This window comes from Crinia signifera, chromosome 5, assembly GCF_055691185.1.
Source record: "Crinia signifera chromosome 5, ASM5569118v1, whole genome shotgun sequence".
Lineage (NCBI taxonomy): Eukaryota > Metazoa > Chordata > Amphibia > Anura > Myobatrachidae > Crinia > Crinia signifera.
Window position 1 is genome coordinate 127377574 of NC_139221.1, and position 20227 is coordinate 127397800.

Here is a 20227-nt window from a genome sequence, read left to right on the forward strand (position 1 = left end):
ATAGGCCAGGAAGGGCTTATAGGAGAGGAAACTGGATGTCTCGGGCGTCCTTTCGTGCCCAAAGAGGGAAAGAAGGGAAGGCTCCTTTCCGAAAGGAGCAACAATGACGCCGTCATACAGAGAGTTGGCGCCAGGCTCAAACCGTTTTACCAAGCTTGGCGAGAATCCACCACGGACAGGTGGGTTCTGGAAATAATTCAGTCCGGATATCGAATAGAATTTTTGGGACTTCCAGGAAATCTCTTTGTGGAGTCTCCAGTACCCAGCGACATGGAGGAGAGACAGGCGCTATTTTCAAGTCTGGAAGAAATGCTAAGACAAGGAGTTGTCGAAGTAGTTCCGAAGAAGCAAGAGAAGCAGGGATGGTTTTCTTGCTTCTTCTTGGTAAAAAAGGCGTCAGGAGGTTTTCGAACCATCCTAGACTTAAGGCGCTTGAACAAGTTTGCGTTAAGCCGAATGTTCAAGATGGAGTCAGTGAGATCGATAATCCCAGACTTAAAACGCGGGGATTACATGACGTCCATAGATCTAAAAGACGCCTATCTACATATACCCATCTACACAAACCATCACAAGTTTCTCAGGTTCCGTCTGCAAGGGGTCACTTATCAATTCGTGACTCTTCCCTTTGGCCTGTCGACTTCCCCGCGAACTTTCTCAAAGGTGCTGATTGTGATCATAGCAAAGCTGAGACAGGAGGGAGTAAAACTCTGGCCCTATCTCGACGATATTTTAATTGTTGCAGATTCAGAAGAACTGGTAAGGGAACACACAGAGTTAGTGCTCAAATGTCTGGAACACCATGGATGGCTGATCAACGTAAAGAAGAGTCAACTGATGCCAGTTCAAAAGATTACATACTTGGGGGTATCAATAGATACTCAAAACATGAGAGTGTCTCTCACGGAGACCAGAAGAGAGAAATTGGTACACCAAGTAAGATTAATTATGAGGAGATCAGTCGTGTCATCCCAAGACTGCATGGAGATACTGGGATTGATGGCAGCCGCATTAGAGACAGTACCATGGGCAAGGTTCCACACAAGGAAATTCCAAAGTTGCTTCCTGTCACAATGGAACAAGAACAGCAAAGATCTTACTCAGAAGATAATATTAACAAGAGCCGCAAAGTCAGATTTGGCCTGGTGGTCAGACGTGGAACGACTAGAAGCAGGAAAATCGTTTGCAGTAGTCAACCAGGTCACGGTAACAACAGATGCCAGCGAAGGAGGCTGGGGAGCGACATGCGGTCAGTCCATTGCACAGGGACGGTGGTCCCCAAGGTGGCAAGCCGCACATTCCAATCTCAGGGAAATAAAGGCGGTGGTCATGGCGTGTCAGGAGTTCCAGGATCTGCTGATAGCCAGAGACCTAAACATAAGATCGGACAATCGGGCGGTAGTCTCGTACATAAACCGTCAAGGCGGGACGAGAAGTTGACGTCTCATGGAGATAACATCCCAGTTATTGGAATGGGCAGAGTGTCATGTACACAGCATTTCGGCAGTCTTCCTGGCAGGGAAAGACAATCTGGTTGCGGACTCATTAAGCAGAACAGAGTGCCTACCGGGCGAGTGGGCGCTCAACTACAGCCTGTTCAACATGATCGTAGAGAAATGGGGGTGGCCACAGGTGGATCTTATGGCCACAAGTCACAACAAAAAAGTCCCAAGGTACTTCTCAAGGTTCAGAGATCCACAAGCGGAGCAGGTAGATGCCCTGACAGCAGAGTGGAACATGTCCAGAGCGTATGTCTTCCCGCCGATTCCAGTTATTCCACGCCTGCTGAGAAAGATACAGAGAGAGGAGACGGAAGTGATAGTGATACTTCCGTATTGGCCAAGGAGGGTGTGGTTTGCTACAGTGATGCAAATGGTAGTGGACGGACCATGGTTCCTGCCCGAATGGCCCGATCTCCTAGTCCAAGGCCAAGTACGTCAACCGCAGCCACCAGCATGGAAACTGACGGCCTGGCTTCTGAAACCGCTACATTAAAATCTAAAGGTTTCTGTGATTCAGTGATTAACACTCTGCTTAAAGCAAGGAAACATTCGACATCCAAAATATATTATCGAGTGTGGAAGAGATACTTGTCCTGGTGTAGTTCAAACCAACAAATACCGAGTAAAGTTGCTTCAGTACTTGGATTTCTACAGGCAGGTTTACAACTGGACTTAGCAGTAAGTACTTTGAAAGTACAAATATCAGCATTGGGAGCAATGTTAGATTGGGATCTGGCAGAGAACAGATACATACGCAGGTTTATCCAGGCTGCGAAAAGGATAAAACCAAGATTTAGGTCGCCAGTGGCACCGTGGGACTTAAATTTAGTTTTAGGAGTTTTGACGGAAGCACCGTTTGAGCTATTACAGGAGGCTACACTTAAGTTACTTTCCTGGAAAGTCAGTTTTTTAGTGGCAATAACCTCCGCAAGGAGGGTGTCAGAATTGCAGGCACTTTGGGCGGAGGAGCCCTTTTTGAATTTTTTTGAAGACAGGGTAGTGCTGCAAACTAACCCTGAATTTTTACCTAAAGTTGTATCAGACTTTCACATCAACCAGGATATAATCCTACCTTCTTTTTGTGCCAATCCGGAAAATGTGAAAGAAGAGCGATTACACAGATTAGATGTTGTGAGAGCGCTGAAGATTTACATACAGAATACGAAAAGTATCCGGAAATCGAAGAATTTATTTGTTTTAACGGAAGGAGTAAACAAGGGTCAAGCTGCATCAAAAGCCACATTGGCTAGATGGATCAAGGCCTGTATCTGCAGAGCATATCAGATTAGGCAAAGAGAGCCTCCAGTGGGTCTAAAGGCCCATTCCACAAGGGCTGTTGCATCTTCCTGGGCAGAGAAAGGATCTGCCTCAGTATTGGAGTTGTGCAAAGCAGCCGGGTGGTCATCCATTCATACCTTCACGAGGCACTATCGTGTGGATGTGATGTCGTCATCAGATGCTAAGGTCGGGAGGAGCGTCCTTAGTGCGGTGATATAAGGAAAGATGTGTTATGACTGTTAACATGTGTTATGCGGATTAATGATGTTTTTTGTTTTAAAGCTGGAGAATGCAAAGACACTGAGGCCAGGAGGAGGTGCCTTCTTATAGGGGCTGGTGTCTTTTTTTCCCTTTCTGATGCACTACCCAGTGGGGAGGAACCCATTTGGCTGCCATGGTGGAGTAGAGGAAAACATATTACCAATTAATAATCTGATATATATATATATATATGTATGTATGTATGTATGTATGTATGTATATGTATATATATATATATATATATATATATATATATATATATATATATATATATATATATATATATACACATACATACATACATACATACATACATACATACATACATACATACATACACGGTGCGGGGGGGACGCGGCACTCGGGACTTCAGTAAATAAAATCAACACGTAGCCAAATGCAGTAAACAAAATCAACACGTAGCACTCAGGTCCTGAAGGGGTCTCTGTGCCCGGTGCCCTCGCCTACTGGGTTTACTTGTATACGGTGCGGGGGGGGGAGGCAGCACTCGGGACTTCAGTAAACAAAATCAACACGTAGCCAAATGCGTGGTTGACGTTTCAGTCTTTACTAAGACTTTTTTCAAAACAGCTTACATGAAAAAGATGTGTACACTCACCTCTATAAGTAGCGTTGAATCACTGTTCTGTGCGGGACAGCAGCCATTGTGGGACGCCTACTGTGGGCGTGCTGTGATGACCTCACTGTCGGAGCTGGAGTTGCCTAGGCAACGTGTCTGTTGTTAATAGAAAAGTGCTTGTCAATAAAGTTTGATTCGTGCTTGGAGATACAAAACTGTGCTAGTGTTCATTTAAAAACTCGTATTGAGATATGCTATGCCGCTGTCACATGTTGTAACAAATTACAACATGTAAAATACAAATGTGAATAAAAACATAAACTTTAGCGGATTGCATCCTAAAACTTAAGTGGATACTGGTGATTATATTTTTTATGTGGCTCTAAAAAGCATGATTCCATTATTTTGCCTGCTTAGTCTATCTGAGTATATGTAACTTAATACCTTACATTTATTATTTGCATACTGTGGGGATGTCTCCCATCTACTGATATACAAGAGGGATCAGTGCAAATCTTGTATTTGGCAATTAGTTTGACACTTTATTTTAACTTTAACATTGGGGATTTTGTATCTATAATAGTAAAAAAAATTTTTTTTTATAGAAAGCAGTGGAGTTCCAACTGCTCATTCAATCCTTTTGGGGATAATGTATCTAATTTAAATATCCACTGTGTTTCTAACTGTAACAGTTTCTTTCCACGATCCCCTCCTCTTGTGAGTGGGGGGACGTGGTCTATTACCATATACTTTACCGAGGCTAGTGGATGTTTAGCTATGGGGTTGATCACTTGTACCCTTTTTAATTGCTGCTCATAGTGTTTGATCGGGAATCTGGTTCCGGTATAGGGATGTGGTATAGTACTTCTCACCTGCATGAAACCGCAGGTGGTACAATTTGGGCATTTGAAGCAACCTTTTCTGGTTTTACTCAAAAAGGTTGTAGCTTCAGGTCTTCCCAGCCCTGTGATGTCTCTTTTCACTAGGAAATCATTGAGATTCCTCCCCCTCTTGAAAGCTGGCATTAATGCTGTCTCTTCTAGATTAAGGTCCGGATAGGACCTGACAATGGGCCACTGTTACTTAACTTTTTTTATCCTGTCCCCTGTCTCATTGGTGTATTTATTAACCCAGATTAATTTGTCAATTTGTCTTTTGGGGGGCTGCTTCAGGCTTAGCAGTTCCTTTCTAATTTTTAGTTCTGCTCTTTTACATTGTAAATGTATGTGTGTATGTGTGTGTGTATGTATATGTGTGTGTGTGTGTATATGTATACATATATATATATATATATATATATATATATATATATAGTCCTGAGGAAGACGCATGAATAAAGCTTCGAAACGTTGACCTGACCTTGGGGGTCTGTGAGTGTCATTTCTGTTGATCGTGTGCCACCTCCACGCTGTCAGTATGTATGTATGTATATATATATATATATATATATATATATATATATATATATATATATATATATCAATGGGTAGGTAGTGGCACACACTCGGATTTAGTAAAGAAGGTTGACAGACACTAGGTGCTGTAGACAACGTTTCGGGGTTTTATTCCGTTTTCAAGTCAAGAACTTTGACTTGAAAACTGAATAAAACCCTGAAACGTTGTCTACAGCACCTAGTGTCTGTCAACCTTCTTTACTAAATCCGAGTGTGTGCCACTACCTACCCATTGCTACCTGTTCTCTGAGTGCAGCACCCCGGTACCTCATCACTTTCATTGGAGTGCCCTCACCTTGTTATATATATATACTGTATATACACACACACTCTCACTCACACACACACACGATATCCACTATGGGGGAGGCACTCAAATAAATTCAAAGCCAATATAGCAAAAAAAGCATGTGTATTTAGCGCCAATCGCTTTTGGGTATTACCCCGTCCTGAGGGCACAATTACACAGGGGATAAACATGTGCAACAGTAACTTACCCCTCTAAATACCCCCCAGTGCGGACCCGCACTTCCGGGAACGCGGCTCTCACAGTCTGGGAGCATCACAGATGCGTTCCAGCTGGAGCTTCCTGCGTTCCACCTGTCGTGCTCATCTAGCCTCTCTGCATACTCATACTGGCCGGCAGTAGAAATCGCCTGTTGGAACAAGTACACATGAAATATATACGATGCAGTAGAAAAACATCGCAGGAACTACCGAGCAAACCCAAAATGTCTTTCCCGCTCCACTGGGGGGGTTGATGCAGCTGCCGCGTTGCTCCATGGGGGAATTATGTGGCATTAGGGGCTGGCGGGTGATGCGGATGGCGCTGCATGACTCCACGGGGTGGCGGGTGATGTGGCGTATGCCGCCGAGTCACTCCGGGGGCGCGTGGGGGGGGGGGGCGCACCCCATCTAGTACATGCCATTTAGATAAATACATACGTGGGCAGTTTTTGTTTAAATAAATATACATTGGTGGCAGTGGGTATATAAATATATAAGCATTGGTGGGCAGTGTTGGCGGTAACATATACATTGCTGGTCTGTGCCAGCAATGCATAAATTAGTGCCAACACTGCCCACCAATGTATATTTTGTTATTGCACAGGCCAGCAATGTATTCATTACCGCCAACACTGCCCACCAATGTTCATATATTTATATGCCCACTGCCACCAATGTACTGTATATATGGAACCCTTGGAATTCAAACCCAGCCCATTTATAATGAAAGATTTTCAGCAAAGTCTTTCGCCTTCTGAAAATCTCTTGCTCTTTGGGGAAAATAGCTGAGTGTGTACGCACTACTTTGGTGAAAGATATATCTATCAAAGATTTTGGCAAAGTCTTTTGAAATGAAAATCTTCAAGTGTGTATGGGCCTTAAGTTAGGACAGTGTTCTGATATGCTACATTTGTTTCCAACTTTTCGAGGAAATAAACAAAAAAAGATACTACAGGTTGAGTATCCCTTATCCAAAATGCTCGGGACCGAAATAATTTTTGATAACGGATTATTCCGTATTTCAGAATATTTTTATATTTCAATGATGTATCTTGAGGTATCTTGCATTTATGTTGTACAAACACATCAAACACATGAAATACACACAAATATGTTTTATTTGTGCATAAAACAAGGTTTCAAAACATGAAACAAAGTTTGTGTACTATTGCAGATACTGAATTTAAATGCAAAGCAATCATTTTCTTGCACCTATTTAGTGTCCATTACATATTATCTCATCAGTAGTGCTGTTACAGATGTGTCCAGTAGTGCTTTTAGCACACACACAAAAAAAAAAATCACTTTTTGGAATAATTTGGAGAAGGGATACTCAACCTGTACAAGTTCTATGTGTAGATTTTCTTTGCAAAAATACAAACCGTTGCAATATTGTTGCTAATCCACCTTCCTATTACAAAGAGGGATTTATGTGCACTTCTACAGCAAAATGTAAGATGCTTTTTATGGCAATCACATTTCCATGTATATTTTCTTTTGCGTCCCTGTGCCTGATGAATATAGGACTGTGTTTGTTCTCTATAAGAAATTATCATTACGGATAGAATTGATTACGCATAAGTCTTTAACAACACAGTCCACTTTCACTTTATTTTTCTGGATTCTTATTGAGAGGATTATTCCTTTTCTACCAATTAATGTGACTGCATTAAAGTTAAACTCTGAAACTTATCCTGTGAACTTTAAGTTTGGCAGGTGTCTCCAGAAGTGTGACTTTGGTAGTCGCTTATGTCATGACCATCACGGATTTGGGATGGGAAGATGCTCTGGCTGCTGTTAGAGGTGCAAGAACATGTGCCAACCCAAATATGGGTTTTCAGAAACAACTCGAGGACTTTGGAAAACATGATGTACATCACGTAAGTAACCATGAAACATGGACTGAGCTAGTATTGCATGGCAGTCTTTAGCTTTGTTGAAGATAGAGAAATTATCATGTGACACATTACAATACAGTATGATATACAGTTTTTCATCAGTGTACTAACATAAGAAAAGGTACTGTAGGATGTGTTATTTTACAGCGAAGGGAAAAGTCGGAGTTAACTGTTACATTCTATCTTTAAATGCTGACTCATTTCCACTAGACCAGAAAAAACACACTAGGTCACAAACCCGTTATTTGCCTCCCCTCCTCACCACTAAACCCTCATACTTCAAACTGACTGCATTACTTCCTTCTACACATTGGAGTAGAACATTTACAGGACATAATTCAGGTTTCTGTGAAGAATGAATGGCTGGACTCACTGTACATGGAAGAATAGTATAGATAATGCATCAATGAAGGCCTGCTTGTCAAGGAATTACAATCTAATAAAAGGTGATCGCTATTACAGAAGAATGCAAAAATCAAGGCATTGAGGAAAATATTGCTATGTGATAACATGTACCATAGTTGCCTCTCCTCCCCAATATAGTCTACCCCTAAATTCTCAGCTCTCCAAAAGTCCACTTTAAAGGAGGGCTTTGGGGCTGGTTACGTATGCCTGGTACTTAGCACAGGAAAAACCTTAGGAGCTCAGAGTCTATAGGTGCCAATACACAGTGCGATGATCGCACAAGTTATGGGCTGGATCGCAACGCATGCGATTTGCGTGCGATGCGATCCGAGGGCAGTACAAAAAGTTTGAGAAGCACATACTTTTTGTACTGTGCGATGAGATGCCCGCGGGAGCGCGCATCGCATGGTGAAAACGCACTGTGTATGGGCACCTTAATCCGATGCATTTAGAATGGCGCTGAGCTCTCAAACAATTAAATGGCGCAACTAGAAGGGCTTTGTAACCCAACAGAAGCTCCATGTATGTGCACACATTTGTATGTTATATATAAAGTGAATATTTACATGAAATGCCCCTATACAGATTGCATACATTTTTAATTCAATTTTCAATGAGAGCTATTAAATAGATCTTAGGTTGCATAAAAAAAATAGGTACTTGTTTCCTAGAACGGCCACAATCGTGAGTGATCGTGGCTCTTAATTAAGGGACACGATCCTCACGATGTGGCCGATTTTTTACAATTTTTTCACTTTGATTGACAGAAATCGGGTCGATCGGTCGGTCGCGACCAATTAAAATCGGCCGCGATGCGACCGACCGATTGACCCGATTTTTCCATAGACTTCAATGTTAAAAAAAATTTTAACATTGAAATCGGGAGGATCGCGTCGGTCTTGTGCCATTATAATGGCACAAGATGAGATGGACTTGATTAAGTCCATCTCACATAGGGTAAAATGATAAAAAAGGTGAAATGGCCAAATATGACCCATTTCACATTTTTTATGTGCCCGCCATGACCCCACGATAGACGTCAACCCGAAGCGTGGCGAGCGCAGCGAGCCCGCGAGGGGCGGCGGTGCGCGTCCTCCGACCTTTTCATTCCCCTACTATCCACTAGGGCGTGGAGTGAGAATATAATAGTGTGGCGAGCGCAGCGAGCCACCGAGCCCGAAGCGTGGCGAGCGGACGCGTATACCTGTGAAGTTAGACGCGTCCCCTCGCGGGGCTCGCTGCGCTCGCCACGCTTCGGGCTCGGTGGCTCGCTGCGCTCGCCACACTATTCTATTCTCACTCCACGCCCTAGTGGATAGTAGGGGAATGAAAAGGTCGGAGGACGCGCACCGCCGCCCCTCGCGGGCTCGCTGCGCTCGCCACGCTTCGGGTTCACGTCTATCATGGGGTCTAGCCCACTTAGTAACATTTGGGGGGGCAATTTAAAATAATCAGGTGAAAAAAAAAAAAAATCGGCTGAAAAATCGGTCGATCGGATCGGTCGCATCGTATGCGACCAAATCGCATGCGATGCGATCGATCCGATTTTTTATCTTACGACCACAACGATCTAAATCGTTGTGGCCATTCTAGGAAACAAGTACCAAAAAATAATAGAAGCACTGCAAATGCCATCTGTTTTGGATCCATTTACAACACAATTCATATTAAATTACAGGAGGACATTTTATTGTGCTATAAAATATTCTTACAAGATGCATGTTGACCGTAATGTAAATATGCAAGCCCCCTGACAGTGTGTCTTCAACCGTGAAGCGTCCTCTCTAAAGGTGTTTCCCGATCACATAGATCAGCCTATTGGGTTTGAAGAAATTGATGAAGTGAGAGGGACTTTCCATCTTCCTCCATTCTTTAGGGCCTTAGTCATTTCTAGGGCATGTTTCTCATCTATACGATTATTACAAAGAACAAAATAAATGACCAATGAATTGAAAACCATTTAATAGTTACTAAAAACCATTTCCCCTGGGTAGCTAGCACATTAGTTACAGTTTGAGCGAAGTGTGAACATTTTGAGAGAAAATGCTTTTTTTAATTTCAAGCGCAGACTTAAAATCATAGGACACATACATGTAGGGCACTGCTTTTTACTATTTTGGAAAGGTGGATTATTGATGAAACAAAAAATCACAAAGTATATTTTTTTTGTAATGTTTAAGTCAGAATACAAATCATTTTAGTTCTCTTTCTTGACATTTCACTGGCTTTTTGGGATCATTTTATTTGTTTTTTTACGTCAGAAAAAGGTCTTGTCTGACCTTCTCTGTCCATTATCCCAGCTTCCTAACAACAGCATTTAAGTCACTGTAGTATGCTTTCATGTAAACCAAGGTCAGAGTGTTTTAATAAAGTTTTATTTGTATATTATTACTGTAGCTCAGAAAGTGGCTGAAAGAGACATATGGAGAAAGTCCTTTCCTTGATGAGGAGGAAGCCAAACAACTTGCTGCCAAACATAAGCAACAAGAGGAAGAATCCAGCGCTGGGGCTTCAGGCCGACAGTGGAATCACTTAACCCCTCTCTCATCTATGGCTTACAGCAATTACACGACAGAGACATAAGTTCTTTCTGTAGCTCTGTATCTAATGTACTTTTCCACAAGTCACCAGTCAAAAGTATATAAGCAGACACCACATTGGTTTTTGGCATCCAATGAAAGCGAGAGATTCAGTATAGTTTAAAAGGTCTTAAGAAAGTGTATTGATGTGCATGTCACGGCAGAGAAAAGCAGTGAGTTGCAGAAGTGGTCTAAACTGTTAGTATCTGGGAAGAGGGTTAATTCCACTATTTTGTTGTCTTGGCATCCTGGCACTTTATTATATGTGTATCTACACAAGTTCCCTGAAAGCTTTGTTATACTGAAGAAGCACTGTATAATAGCATTTACCGTGCTTCTGTTTTAAATGTATAGTTTTAAAGTTTCTACCTCAAGATGCCATTTATTTGTACAGTTACCAAACTGAACCACTTGCTTCCCCCAACCAGTGATACGAGTTGATTTTTATTTTCCCCCTCAGGTAGAGTAATAAGGGAGATGGTAAAACCACTTAGCTCCATGACAGATCTGCTGTTCCTATGGTGCCATAATAGACTCAGGTAATGAATATGTTCTATTTTCCCACTGGCTATGTACAATAGCAAATGCCTCTTGTACCTAAAATAGTTTTCGCATTAATACTGCTGAATACATAATTTTGATAGATAAATAAATGTGGGATTATTATATGTTGCAGCTCATAATGAAAATACTATGCTAAATACAAGGAGATATATTAAAAAAAGAAAAAGTATACCAATATCCTACTTAAAACACATCATGTAACCTACTATTGTGTAATGTATTATGTGAATGAAACATTCTTATTGTTTATGTAAATTGCAATTCCACAGTGCATTGAAATATGGTGAATGAGTGATCTAGCGATACATATATCATGGCTTTGGGGAACCATAAACGAAGTCATATTTGCAGGAACTGATCAGTCCTAGTAAGGACTTTGCACTATGATAACAAAAAAGTAATTAAGGTGTCAAATGCACATTCTTTAAACTGCTATGATGACTTAGTGACACATGGGATTCTCCTTTGCGCCCATCTGCCCTCCATCACTGGATTCTTCCTCAAAATGTCACTGGTCATAGATGTAACTTTGTACTGCGATAAAAGACGTTCGAAAAAATCTTGGCATATGACCGAGGCAAGAATACTTTTTTCTTTTATGTATGTGGTTGCTTAAATAAAAATTTATATTTATCAGAATATTGTGTCGATAGGAATTTATGTATCTGTAATTTGTTCTCTTGCCTTTAGACTGAAACATTTGTATATGAAGTAAGTAGCGCCAGTAAATCTAGAACATCTTGCAGGTGCAAGCATAAGACCGTTCACTTTAAGGGCAGTATTCAATGAGTTTTATGGCAATGTGCAGCGAATCCTGTTTAGGATTCGCAGCACATTCGCCGTGTTCCGGAGCCTCGCTGTCCCCGTATTCAACGTCGCAGGGGCTCGCTGCCCCTGACGGCGATTCTTAACCCCTGCGGCGGCCGCAGGGAGCAGGGGGGCGGTGGCAGGCAGGGAAATGGAAGTCTCCCTGCCTGCCCCAGAATGTATGTGGGGGGGGAGGAGGGCTCCCCGGGACCCAGGCAGCACAAGCGTCCCCCCGGGAGAGCTTGCAGGGGGCCGGCTAGCACTGCTCCCGATCGTGCATATGTAATGATCGGGAGCAGTGAATATATAATGAGCGGCTCTCTGCTCCTGGCCCCCTGCTGGCCAATGTGTATAAATAAAATTTGTAAAAATAAATAAATTAGAAATTATATATTCATGCAGTAAGCACATGAATAAAAATAGCATGCCCCTTCACATAATAAAATTCCTGATTTTTGACACCTCATTTAAAAAAAAAAAAAAAAACTTTAATTTAAAAGTTCACATTCCACTTCACCATAAAAAGATAGCGATTGCTACACGGCGAAGCACGGCGATAATAACCTTGAAATGTATTCGCCATCTGGTCATTGAATAGGGTGATTCACTTTTTTTTTTTGTCAAAAAATCGCCTTACAGCACGAAAATAGCACAAATTTGCCGTAGAACATGGCGAATCAGCCTCATTGAATACTGCCCTAAGTCGGACTAACACTGCATTCAGTACACATATGAGCAAGAAAAATGTCAAGGAAAGGCTTAAGAAATATCTTGGTTAAGTCTGTTTCGAGTGTCTTTACACAAACGTTCAATATGAGAGTACATATGGGTGTACTCAGATTCTGCGATATAAGGTCATGATATAGTACGGTTAGGTATTCATGGCAAGTCCAGTATACAGTATTAAGTAGAAGACAGTGGATCAGATTCAGAGTGTGCTCGTAGGTGAAGTCAGCAGGGGTGTTTAAGGGAAATAAATGGAGGTTATTCCACAGTACCTCCGCAATTAAAACAAGAGTACGAAAGAAAGGTTATGGCCCTCAACAATTCTGCGCCAACACCTTTACACATGCATAAGACACTAAATGGTGAAATGAAGGGCTTATCTTAATTCCACTTTGCGGTGATGTGATCAATCCTTGTTCTCAAAGGTATCCAGTCATGAAAAAAAGCATATGTTCGAATACATAGCGTAATACAGTTTTTAATAACACATAAAAGACACAATAATACAGGGAAACGATCCCCTAAAATCCAATAAAAGGTATGGTGCAATTACCAATTCACAATGAGAACTATGTCATCTAACAAGTTCTCAGCTGAGCATAAAAGGTGATGAGTGCGCAATGTTTACATCAGGTATACAGAAAGGAAGATGGGTTGCAATTACCAAGTATCGTGGAGAACTAGATGGATCTAGTTCTCAAACAGGCTACTAGGCATATACCGACACCTTATCGATCCTGGATTCCTGCAGGCTGGTCCCGGTCCGGCTTCTCCCGTCTCCAGACACACGAAGTGGCCCCGCACTGTCTCAACAAGCTGTCCGACGCGTTTCGACCACGTCCGTGGTCTTTTTGAAGGCAATGGTAAGTGTCCACAAGTCTTCCTGAGTGTCCTTATATTGTCCCACATATAGTCAATCTTCATCAGCTGGTATATCTCTAATCCAATTCAAACGCCACTGCTTTGGCACTCTCGCGGTCACGTGAGTGGCTCCCACGGGTCCGTCCAATCACCGCTGGTTTACAAGGAAAACGTAATCAAAGGGTGGATTTGCCCCCACTAAAGATGGCCAAGGTGGAGCTTCCGATCTCCTGTAATCTTGCCGATTCATATATCTAGAGTGACACCCGGTAACGTGATTGCAAGGATAATCACTCCTCCGTAGTTTTTAAGTTCATTGTGTTCCTATAGCAACAATAAACTATATCCAATCCTTCGGCTTATTCACTCATTGAAAGGAACGCCCTCATAGAAAAGGAGAAGCTCATAGCTTAAAGAAACCATTTTAGCTCGAAGTCAGAGTTGAGGCCACCAGGTGGGAAGGTTCCATACTTCTAAATCATCTCCATTTCTTTTTTTGCTAACACAGTACACAGTATTGCCAGCAGGTTAATGACATAGATGCAAGAGACATCGCTGAAGCCAAAATAGGTAGAAAATGGGAAAGTGGTTTGCCGTTTTCAATAAAACAAATCCTGGAAATCACCTTGCACAGGATTGCTAGATCTCACTCACCCTGCTTACAGTGTACGCATGCAGAAATGTTAGACTGTGAGTACCAGGATCCTGTGCAGGCTTGATTTTTGCAATATTTTGGACTCATGCTGAGAAAGTGTTCCTTCTCAGCCCATGGGCATCGCTGAGCAAGCACATAAAGCATACTTTCTCACAACTGACCATGTGGTAACATAGAATTTGACAGCAGATAAGAAACCTCTGGTCTTCCCTTTTTTTAACCATATTTTTACCCTTAAACCCTATTTGATCCGTATTTCTTTGAAGATATATTTGTCTATCCCCTTGCATGTTAAATTGTTCTACACTTTCTGTGAAGTTACTTTTACCTCTGATTTCCCCTGAACCTACAGCACCTCCCTTTAGTTTCAGTGCATGTGTTCTAATGCTGGGTAAACACCAGAACGATTTGGCCTCAATTCCCCCATTTCGATGCAATCTCAACCGATTGTATGTAAATTGGGCATTTTTTGGCATGTTTTAGATCCGATTCCAATGCACGTCCCCACTGGTCGTTTTGGAGATCCTACCTGCTGCAGTCAGGATTTGTAAAAATATATATTCAACTGGATACAGATCGGATCATATGCAGTGCTCCAACTGATCGTGCGACCATCGTGTGATCGTCTCACGATCTGCTCACAATCATCATCGTTCTGGTGTGTACCTAGCATAACTTGCATATTTTAAAATAAGTGATGCCCTCCTACATTTTGACTGTCTATAAATACCCTGTTTGTTGTATGACTGTCTCCTTTGTAAAGCGCAATGAAATATGTGCGCTATATAAGAAACTGTTAATAAATAAATAAATACATTTTGACTGTTAGGGGGCAATAAATTGTGCATACTGTGTCTCCATGTATGACCTTACAGGAGAAATTATTTCCTCCTATGTTTTCTCTTTTGAATTTCACATTGTTCTGTAATTACACAATCATAATTGTGGACTATTATCCATAATTATAACCAGCAGAGAGATAGCGGGATGCAGTTAAAAGATGGATTGATTAATTGTCTCTGCACACTAATTAGTTCAGTCAGAGAACTCCTCGCTGTCCACAATACAGACGGCATCTTTAAAGCCAGGACCCCACAATTGCATATGCATAAAAAACATGTGGACAAAGGGGGAATTCAATAAGATGCAACATGGGCAAATAAGCTGTTACCACAGGGTTTCAGCCTGATTTGCCTTGTTGGCTTGGCTGACCGAATGCCAGACTTGCCTAAAGGTGCTCACTGTCCCATAAACAAGATCACTGCCTAGTGTGACCGTGCCTTATTAAATATTTAGACTTCACCTAAAAATATTTAGTAAGGTAAAACTAGCACTACTGGAAGACTGCTGTCCTAGCTTCCTAATCAGGATGTACACGTAGGGCTTCATTCAGACTTTGGTGCAAACAATAAAATGAGCAACTGGGCAAACCATTTTGCAATGTCATGCATGAGAAATGCTAACACCTCACAATAACTTGGCAGCTTCAGTTTTACAATGACCTTTAGAGTTCAGCTATGATGTGCCCCATTTGCAACTCTAAATCTCTGCTCATTTTATGTCTACATCACGTCATGTGACAGGATTAGCTCATGTGTAACTGTTTCTTTTTATTGCTCTGCCTCCAATTCTGAATTAGCCCTGTATTTTATATTACAATAAACATTGATGCCTAGCTGCAGGGCAGTGACCAGCAGCGTATTGTGGGCCTGATTCCGGGATGGATGGAATGAAGGGGCTGCTCTCCTCTTGGTAACTCCGGAAGTGCCTTCATTTCTGCTCAAGTATATGGATCCCAGGAGGTGGGAGTGAAGATATTGCACAAGGTAGATGCAGGAGGACTGGTGGCCGGCCTTAGCTCCTCTCTGGTCAATCCCGTCAATTTGTCTCTATTCAGGTCAGAGGCGTAAATTCATAGGAGGAACCTGGAGGCAAAATTGACGCTGGTGCCCCTGCCCCCTTCCCCAGTATCCAACAGTGCTGTGTTATTATGTCCTGCAAATGTAAAAAAAAAAAACATTGTCCCTGACAGGAAAAATATAAACCATGTTTTCCCCCCACAGGAAGAAAAAAACATATTTTGCCCTACTGGGAGTAGGGGAAACGCATGGGCTCGCAAAAAAAAAAAATAGCAACATACAGTATAAGGCTTACTCTATACACAGTTTGTCTCTACCTGCCTTCAGCTACTGGCAGCATCAGTAGAGACTGCAGCATCGGAGACTTCAGGGTAAACTTCCAGAGCTGCAGCATCAGGGAATCCCACATACTGTATGCACAGTTTGGGGGAAAGGGGGCCGACGTGATCTATGATGTCATGCAAATGGTTCATTAGGCTGGTGCTGCGGTTGCTGCTAGCTCTTGTGCATATTCCATGGTGACAGAATTGAAAGGCAGCCACACCGTTTAGGATAGAGACTAGATCCCATTCAGTTTTGTTTACAGGATGTGACGTTCGGTGAGGGTGGAAGTTGTTAAATGCCCTAACAATGTTTTGTATTTTATCTGTAATTCATGTAGGTGTAGTTTATTTTGTTTTGTTATTGTTTCTGTACCCTCGTGGGCTAGCTACGCTTGCACGCTTTGGGCACAGTGGCATGCTCGCCACAGATGTATATCCCCCTCCAGGTATACGTGGACCCAGTGCACGATAGGAAAATTGTCAAAACTGAAGGGGCTCTAGACACTACCCACCGCTTACCCACACTGCCAACACTAAATGAGGAGCCAACTCCACGTTGGCTCCTCATTTAGGCTCTGGGGCGCGGTCGGATATCACATGATGTCCGTGACTAGAGCACAGTAGAAAACCCAGGGATAGGTCACAGGGAGGAGCGAGTGCTGCTGATGCTGATAGGTGCTCTGCTTATCAGCTCCTCCATCAGAATGGGTACGGACTGCGCAGGGAAAACAAAAGAGTTGCCCCCTGCAGGGCTAGTGCCCGGTTGCAAATTACTCCGTTGTCTCTGGCAATTTCACCCCTGATTTGGGTCCCTCTCATCAGCGTGGCTTTGTAGCCATCTCCCCCTACTGTGATCCTGTACGAGCCGGCTTTAATCCTGTGTAAAGTCCTATACACACTAGGCAATCCTGGTTGCGGAGGATATGATTAATGATATTGGCCGTGTGTGGGCAATTTGAGTGTATACACTGAGCGATATTGGTAAACCAATATGGTTCGGTGACATCACCGGGACCAGCGGTACGTTGGCTATATAATAGCCGAAATGACCTGCATATTCAGAAGACAGGAGGGGTCATTAACGATGCCTGGTAGTGCACATCTTTAACAATATTACATGTCCACACTAGGGGATATTTTATACGATATTGCTCAGCAGGCCCTTTCTAAGCAAAATCTTCTAGTGTGTATGGGGCTTAACCGTCTTTGGCTCACGCACTGCATTGTATTCCATGACTGTTGGACACATGTAACAGTCCAGTGCCAACTTAATTGTTCTGCGTGCAGTTATTCCAATCACATCTGATGTCATGCATCTATGCAATGCAATAGGAGATGGTTCAGATGTACTTTAACCAATACAGTTATGTTATACTGAGCATATTTTAGGAGGAAAAAAGGAATGTGAACATTATAATACATAGTATACATTTGCCCAGTACCTCTCTCACCTTAACGCCTATCCAATCACACAGATGGTCTTCTAGTTTGCAGGTATGCCTCCAAATAGTAAAAAAATGTTCATTAATGGTGCACGACAAAGGTGTTTTGTGGAGAGTTTTAGAAGTGAGGCTGTGGTTGTTTAGTTTTTAATGTGTACACCATGTCCATTTCATTGTCGAAAAATAGGTTTAGATATATGTCTACTACAATATTGCACTTGTTTCAGATTAAAAATAGACATTATAAGGCCTTATTCAGTGTCGCGCAAAATGGCGAGATTGACCCCCGCACCGGTTTAAACAGTATTTAAAACGATATATTACTGTTTTAAACCCCTTTCACACCGCACATAAATACCAGATATCAAGCAGGTTTGCAGTGTAAAAGCAGGACAGACAGTAGCTATGAGAGCGCAGTGCATATGGAATGAGCCGCTCATTACATATGCGCATATAGAATGAGTGGCTCATTATATATGCAATGCGCTCTTGTAGCTACTGTCTGAGTCCTATATACCGGTTCAGAGCCATTCACACTGCATGAAAAACGTCCCTGAACTGTGTAGGACTCTGCTTTTTTACCCGTTTTCAAATACCGGTTATTTGTAACCGGTAAATGCAGACTGGTGCTTTCACACTGCAGTTCTAACTGTTTTAAAAGGCTAAAAAATCGGCAATATACCGGTTAAGAGCTGCAGTGTGAAAGGGGTATAACATAGCATTTTATATGTACAGTAGTTGCAGCCTCAGTATCATTTGCTTAATGTAGCAGATGGCTCCCCAATAGATTCAGCCACATCTGTGTGTTTTGGCCCCATAGTGTTTTTTCAGAAAAGGGTATAAAAAATAAAGATCAAGGCTTTCCATCAATAGACAGAATCTAAGTACATGGTTCATGGTGTCCTTTTCTTACAATGATTGCTAATCTTGAATTTGACTAAAAAGTTGAAATAATTAAAGTTGTGGCTGCTTTATTTTGACAAAATGTTACAGTAAATATGGTAAGTATTCTAACAATGATTGTGGAGTATATAAATACAACCTTGACCCCATGTTCTCATATTTAATTAATGAGAAAATAAATTCAATAATTTTGGAATTCTTCAGTGCGCTGAATAACTTGTTCATTTGCTAAGCTAAATATACACTTGTTTTATGTGCTACAATCCAAATCCAAATATGGGTACATAATCTCTACATTCCTTTTCACATGCAATTGTATGGTGTGATATCATGTGAAGTAGTTTTGTTCCATGCCAACGTTCCATGCCTGGATAAAGTGGGCGTGATTCGGGTCGCATGCAAAAGCGCACACATTGTCTATTGGTTATTGCTAGTCTGCAACTGTATGCAAATTCTGCCCGATACCTCTTACCTTTTATACATCTATGCATCCAAATATGCAAGGTCTGGTATGCCCACTTTTAGCATCTGTGCACCTTATAATACTGGTTGGTGGGTCCTTCTATACGTTCATTTGTTACACAATGGCTCACCATGCATCGAGCGCACTTGACCATTTACATCGACTCCAGATGGGAATGGTATAAAAGTATAAAAAAAAAGTTCAAAGAATGAAAAAATAAACACATGTTGACCTTTTGGTGTATCGACCATAGCCATGTGACTTTTTGACTATGCCGACCTAGACATTCTCTATACACCGTGAGGATACCTATTATTATATACTGTAGTACCACCAATAGCAGAGACGCCTTGGCATGGCTGGTGGCTCAATCATATGTTTGCAAATTTATTTAACTGAGATCTCTGCATTTACTTTTATTATATAGGATGTCAATTTATAGATTAATCCCTCCTTTTCATGCACCTGCGATGGGCATCACAAAAGTTTGTTAAAGCACTTTATAAATAAAAAATTTGTTACCGTTCATTAATAAATTATAATTTGTGTTTTTTTCTTTATGCAGCGGTGAGTAATCTATATGGATACTTCATATAAGCAAAGAAGGGAGGGAGAATTGGTCAAACCTTGAATGCATTATCACCTCCTGCCATGCTGCTTACACCCACTGCAGTGGCCTACAATAGGGGGAGCTGTTATTATTTGCCTGGGCTGCTTAATCCCCCACCACTGCTGAGTATATTAATACTTAAGGCCAGCGCCATCTTTTCAGTAATATCTTGTTAAGTGGCGCCACCAACGGCTGGCACTGTGCAAAAGTTTTTGCTCTGTAGTGCACGTGTTCCAACTTTCCAAATATCACTGAGAAGATGGCATTGTCCAAGGAGGAGGAACCCACTATCTGAAGCAAAGCCAGAAGCAGATCCCCCTCACCTGCGACTACCCCTGGATTAAAATGGCACTCTCTGTGGAGCCACTTTGCAGCCTGACAATTATTAAACCTCTACATTCTATTTTTTCCCCTCTTAGTAGCAACTTGGTCACTTAGCACTGGCAAAGGTGCCTATGGCAATGCCTATATTTTTGCCTGCTCTTATCACTAGTACAGTAGGAAGAAGACAGAGAAATCCCTTTAGTATACAGATGGGAGTTCCTCTCAT

At 41.9% G+C, this 20227-nt stretch overlaps 1 protein-coding gene across 3 annotated transcripts in view; it reads left to right on the forward strand.

Moving 5' to 3' along the window:
• The window catches only part of DUSP22 (dual specificity phosphatase 22), a 97697-nt gene extending 86030 nt beyond the window's left edge, over positions 1-11667 (forward strand). For all 3 annotated transcript variants that reach the window (XM_083188025.1, XM_083188024.1, XM_083188022.1), the window contains 2 exons: positions 7291-7462; positions 10283-11667. In XM_083188025.1, coding sequence (XP_083044151.1) covers positions 7291-7462; positions 10283-10468 — 358 coding nt within the window. In that variant the 3' untranslated portion in view covers positions 10469-11667. The remainder of the gene's footprint in view (positions 1-7290; positions 7463-10282) is intronic.
• The last annotated feature ends 8560 nt before the right edge of the window (positions 11668-20227 follow it).